This window comes from Notolepis coatsorum, assembly GCF_963971535.1.
Source record: "Notolepis coatsorum genome assembly, chromosome: 17".
Taxonomy (NCBI): Eukaryota; Metazoa; Chordata; class Actinopteri; order Aulopiformes; family Paralepididae; genus Notolepis; species Notolepis coatsorum.
This window is the reverse complement of record NC_140181.1, coordinates 21,100,939-21,106,943: the sequence shown is the minus strand read 5'-3', so window position 1 is coordinate 21,106,943 and position 6,005 is coordinate 21,100,939. Positions and strand designations below refer to the sequence as shown.

Below are 6,005 nucleotides of genomic sequence, written 5' to 3'. Positions count from 1 at the left end.
ACAATCATTACATTTGTTTCATCGTTGCTTCTAATAATGACAACGACGTTGTCAGCGAGAGCTTAGTGCTGGGTTTGCGAGTGCATGTGCAGCTGCAGAGCCGGAGCTGCAGCGGCACAGTGCAGTACTCCAATTCAGCCATTGGCAATTCAGCTGTTGGGTGGGGGGCGCTGCTGAGCGGTCCCCAGATAGAGCCAGAAAACAGCTGAATCTGCTGCTCTGCATCGACATACTCTCGCAAATAAGTCATTGGGAGGTGGAGAGAGAGAGTCGTCACGCAAACCCACGATAATGTTGCCGTCTCTCTCTGCCAAATTTCTCAGTTCTTCGCTTGATATAATTAATACAAATGTCCAATATAACGGAATTCGTTAGCTCATAAAAATGAGATTATAACAGACTGCTGTTTATTAATGTCGGGCGACTGCCCACAGACACCTATTTGATTTAAAGTCGGCAGCAGCACGGAGTCTCTGGACTTATTTTATTTGGAATATAATGACTGTATACGCAAAAGTAGCCTAGTTTTAAGTAGAAATATTATAAATCTACATGCCTTGATGATGTCATTCTTTTGTTTTGTTGTCATTCTTTTGCCTATCAATTGTTTTTAAGCTCAATAAACTCTGACCGGAATTTCTCTCATTTGACCGGTAGATTGGAATCTACCGGACACTGAGGCCGGCAACAATTTTTTCTAACGGAAACCCTGGTCGGTACACCTCAATAGAAAACCAAGGTCACCACTGTGGAGACTGAACTCAGATATCCTGAATAACCCAGGAACTAGAGAGTCCTTGAAGACAGAAATTTAAACATATCTAAAACTAAATGATAACGACGAGGTGGCACCAACTATGCTCTGGGACGCGCTTAAAGCGGTACTAAGGGGTAAAATCATCACCATAACGTCACTTCTTTTTAAAAACGTATAGAGGACAAAGATTACACGAACTGTAAACCAAATTAAAATACCTACAGAGACAACATATCCGCAATTTAGACAGGGGAGTGAAACAAGAGATGAACAACATAAAGAATGAGATAAATTAAATAGGCAATCTGGAAATACGAAAAAAGCTCCTATTTACAAAACAAAGATACTACGAGGTGGGGGGGAAATCAATAAAACTGCTATCATATAGATTAAGGAAACAATAAGCAGACAATGCAACATATAAAATAAGGAACCCCATAACGGGAGTAACTGAATGTAGACAAAATCCCACTGAACATTGAACATTTCTATAAAACACTGTACGCTCAACCAAAAATAGATAACAACTTTCAGATTGAAACATTCCTCTCCACTCTTGATCTACCCAAATTCACAGCAGAACAAAATGAAGACTTGATAACCGAAATAACAATAGAGGATCTACACGTGGCAAGTTCTAGACTAAAAACAAATAAAGCCCCGGACAGATTCACCGCCAAATGGTATAAAACATTTAGAGAACAACTGACCCCAACCCTACTGAAGGCATTCAATTGGGTTTTGGAAAAAAAGGAAATCGCCCCTCCTGGAGAGAAGCAATAATCTCAGTCATTCCGAAGGAAGGGAAAGACCAATTAGAATGTGGTAGTTATCGGCCCGTAAGTGTGTTAAACTTGGAATATTAATTATTTACATCAATAATATCACAAAGAATAGACAAGATCCTACCCGACCTCATACATCTGGATCAGACAGGCTTCATTATACAGAGACAAACACAGGACAACATTAGAAGTTCACTACACATTATTAGGCATATCACCCAAAATGGAATAGAGGCAGCCCGATAAGTTTGGACGCAGAGAAAGCTTTCAACTCTGTATGGTGGTCTTTCTTGTATAAAGTACTAGGGAAATTTGGCTTTCATGAGTCTATAATATCAACCTTTCAAGCACTATATGAAAATCCATCCGCAAGGTCCGGATCAAGATTAATGGAGATCTATCAGAGTCCTTCAACCTAGAACGTGGGATCAGACAGGGTTGCCCGGCTTCTCCAGGACTGTTTGCACTTTTTATAGAACCTCTGAGCCATAAACATAACCTCTGAGCTCTTACATAAAGGGAGTGGGCATGGCAGACGGAGAACATGAACTCAGTCTATTCGCTGATGATGTCATGGTATATCTAACCCAACCCACACAGACAATCCCAAAACTAATGAACTTATTAGAAGAATATGGGACACTCTCAGGCTATAAATTAAATATCCAAAAGACCCAAATACTTATGTTTAACTACAACCCCCTGAACCATATTAGAGGGAAATACATACTGTAATGGGAAGTAAACTCATTCAATTACTTGGGTGTTAACAAGCGATACCTCAAGGTTATTTTATCTCAATTATGGACCCTTGAATGTAAGCCTGAGCTCCAGGGTGGACTCAATTAAGATGAACATCCTACCAAGATTGTTATACCTGTTCCAGAGCCTCCCAGTGGAGATACCCACTAAACAATTCTTGGAGTGGGATAGATTAATATCAAGATATCTATGGCAAGGGGGAAAACCCCAGAATCAGATATAAAACACTACAGATAAGAAAAGAAAAGGGGGGAATAAGCCTGATCTGCCTAAGGGACTATTACTACACAGCCCAACTGAGGCCAATAGTATGCTGGTGTGCTCCATTGTACTCAGCAAGATGGAAGGAAATTGAACGGGAAATAGCAGAAGGGGTCCAACTAGCAGCAATAGTGCCAGATAGTGAACTATAATAGACAACATGAAAAACATAAAAACAACCCCTGGATTAATGTTGCACTGAGAATTTGGCAAAACACGATAAAGCTATGTGGGTTGAAAGGCCCCCTCAGAATGCTGAGATGGTGTGCATACATTTTACATTTACATTTAGTCATTTAGCTGACGCTTTTATCCATAAGTTCTGTACGACAAGTCATCAGGAAGGGCACAACTCTATCAGCTGAGTAACAATGGTCATCAAAGTGTTGAGTGCTACAGTGTAGGTTAGAATATTAGGACAAGTGCATGACAGTAAGGTTAGTTAGGGTTAGGGTTAGATTTCTGTTATAAAAAAAAAGATAAATAAATTTAAGTGGAGGAAACAAATGTTTCCACTCTCACACCAGTAAGAGCTAATTACCACGACACGACCGCGCTGTTAGATTCAGGAAGCACCGTGATGCTCGTAAAACCAGAGTTGGTGGATGGTTCCCTCCTGAGAAAAACAGTAGGAGTCACATGTGTGCACGGGGAGACTACTAGACAATATCCGACCACCACCATCGAACTAACCTCCACCCGGGGAAAATGTACAACGACAGTAGGGGTAGTAGAAAACCTACCGGTGTCAGTGTTAATCGGGACTGACATTTTTCCGACCACTATGGGAGAGTTTGGCGGCCGAACTACGTTTTCCCCCTATAACCACCACACCGACCAGAGGCCGGGCACGAAGGACCCGGATGTGAGGGTTACACGAGGTGGACCCCCAGGCTTCTACCAACCCCCTGCCAGAGGAAGAGTCCAGCCTGGTCATTGAGGACAACAACGAGGGGGATCCCGTCGCTGGCCCAGCAGAGGCCAATGCTCCACCAGTCAACAACGGAGGAGAGGAGTCACCACTCCACGACGAGGACGAGCCAGGCTGGGGAGACCTTTCCCCGACAATCCGAAGGACGAACCCCCGCCCTTACCACCACAACTGTCTGGACGATTCGGTACCGCCCAGCTGGAGGATAAAAACCTGGCCCCCGCCTTATGACAGGTAGCTGTGGTTGATGGTAATAATAAGATGGAGGGGGTAGGCGAAGTAACTTTTCCATATTTTGCCATCAAAAATACTTTGTTGTGAAACAAGGGGGGATAATTCAAGAATTACTGGTACCCCGACCCCACATAAACACGGTGTTGCGTCTAGCTCATTCACACTTGTTAGGGGCTCACTTGGGGGTCGAGAAGACCCTAGACCGAATCAAGGCCAGGTCCTGCCCCGAATGTCAGCTGGTAGCTCCATGACCAACTGTACATAACCCATTGATTTCCCTGCCCATCATCTCTGTTCCCTTTAGCAGGATTGGGATGGACCTTGTGGGTCCCCTACCCTGCAGCGCCAGGGGCCATCAATACATCCTAGTGATTATGGATTATGCCACCCGGTACCCTGAGGCCATCCCACTCCGCACCATGGCATCAAAAGGTATAGCCCGGGTGCTCATGCTGCTAATCACTAGAGTAGGAATCCCAGACGAAATTCTGACAGACCAAGGCACTCCGTTCATGTCTAAAATAATGAAGGATTTGGCCGGGTTGTTGAACATTACCCAACTGTGCACTTGTGACTTCAGTGTATCATCCCCAAACAGATGGGTTAGTCGAACGGTTTAACCGCACCCTAAAGAGTATACTTTAAAAAGTTATGGAAGCCGATGGGAGGAACTGGGACCAGCTCCTCCCCTATTTGATGTTCTCCATCAGGGAGGTCCCCCAGGCCTCCACAGGGTTCTCCCCCTTTGAATTGTTGTATGGGAGAAAGCCTAGAGGGATGCTAGGTATGTTTGATTGATTGATTGATTGATTGATTGATTGATTGATTGATTGATTGATTGATTGATTGATTGATTGAAAAGTTTATTAACAGATTGCAGAATGGGTACTGTAACTGATGGGTACAATTCCCTGACTGTATGGTTAGATATGATACTTACTACCACTACCTCTTGTACTTTAGACTCTGGCCACCCAGTACTAGGTATGAATATGTTGAACACTCCCACCTGATAAACGGATCCAACACAAATGTACCAAATCGAAAGTTTGAGTTTTAATACATAGCAAAAGGTATGTACAACGATCACTTAATTACATTTATGATTTGAAATAGTATGCACTTTTATGGCAAATGAGTATTCGTAGGTAGATCAATATCGAATGTCCAATCTCTGATTGCGCAGGAAGCAAATATACAACCTGGAATATTTAGGGAACAATAGCGATGATACTTGAATGATTATATAGCTGGATACACTAGGGGAAGGTTCCGACTGCTTGTAGGACAGCTGGAGGGGGGGGGGGGGGTTAGAGAGTCACTGGCTGGATCCCGTCTGGCCGAGGGTATCTTGGGAGAGTCCACAGTTGTGCGACACGGTGCCCAACGATCCTCGATCCACAGATGAATGCAGTTGGACCCTCTGTGGCCGGCGTCCTCCGGTCCACGACGGAGAGACGTGAGGCGACCTCACTGTGCAGAGCGCCGTCTCACCTGTCGTCCTCTCCGGGGGGGGTATTTCCAACACACCGCAGTGTTGGCCTTTATCCATAGAATAATCAAAGTACTCAAAGCATAATCCAAGCCGGGGAAGGCTAGCCGTCGTCGGTAGAATAATCCAATATACAGGTCCACTCGCTCTTTGGCCTGGAGCTCCTCGGGTGCAGCTTCACGTGGGGTCAACCACCCTGGATAAGCGTCCAGCTGATGCCCGAAACGATGGGGGTGCTGATTACTATAGAACTCTTACCGCACGAGGCACTATATATGAATAGACTATTATTAGCTTAATAGAATACGTCCAACTCGACGATATAGTGCCAAATATGACTATTCAAATATTAATATACACGATGTCTCAATGCCGATACTGGGCCGAATTGGCCTTACTGCCCACACGTGGTTCGCGGGGAGGCTTTTGCGTCTGTCACTCTGTTGGAGGGTAAGGAACTGGACTAAAAGAAAGTTCTACTTTAATAGCGCAGTATATATACGCACTATGAATAAATAGTACCATTAGTGGTGCGGTAGACATATTCCTACGCGGAACTAGGACTTGTCCATACATGTTGAGCGGTACGATTGAACTTGGTCTGAGGGGTATGGCGACCTGGCACCAAGGTCTCGTCCAATGGTAGAATGGAGACTATTATGGGATGTTCAGTAGACTAGAAGGGATATTCAATGCATATTGTACAAGGAATATACAGGGGATATCAGGGGATATCAGGGGATATACAAATACAATTAAATATATATAAATAAATATATATAT

The 6,005-nt window shown here is 44.0% G+C and overlaps 1 protein-coding gene across 1 annotated transcript in view; it reads left to right on the top strand.

Annotated features, from left to right (window-relative positions):
• LOC311243964 (uncharacterized protein) overlaps positions 1 to 6,005 on the top strand; it is a gene marked incomplete at its 5' end in the record, with an annotated part of 29,978 nt that overhangs the window by 1,990 nt on the left and 21,983 nt on the right. Inside the window, 2 exons of the mRNA XM_084333371.1 lie at positions 3,481 to 3,730; positions 4,035 to 4,162. Of these exons, the coding sequence (XP_084189497.1) occupies positions 3,481 to 3,730; positions 4,035 to 4,162 (378 nt within the window). The remainder of the gene's footprint in view (positions 1 to 3,480; positions 3,731 to 4,034; positions 4,163 to 6,005) is intronic.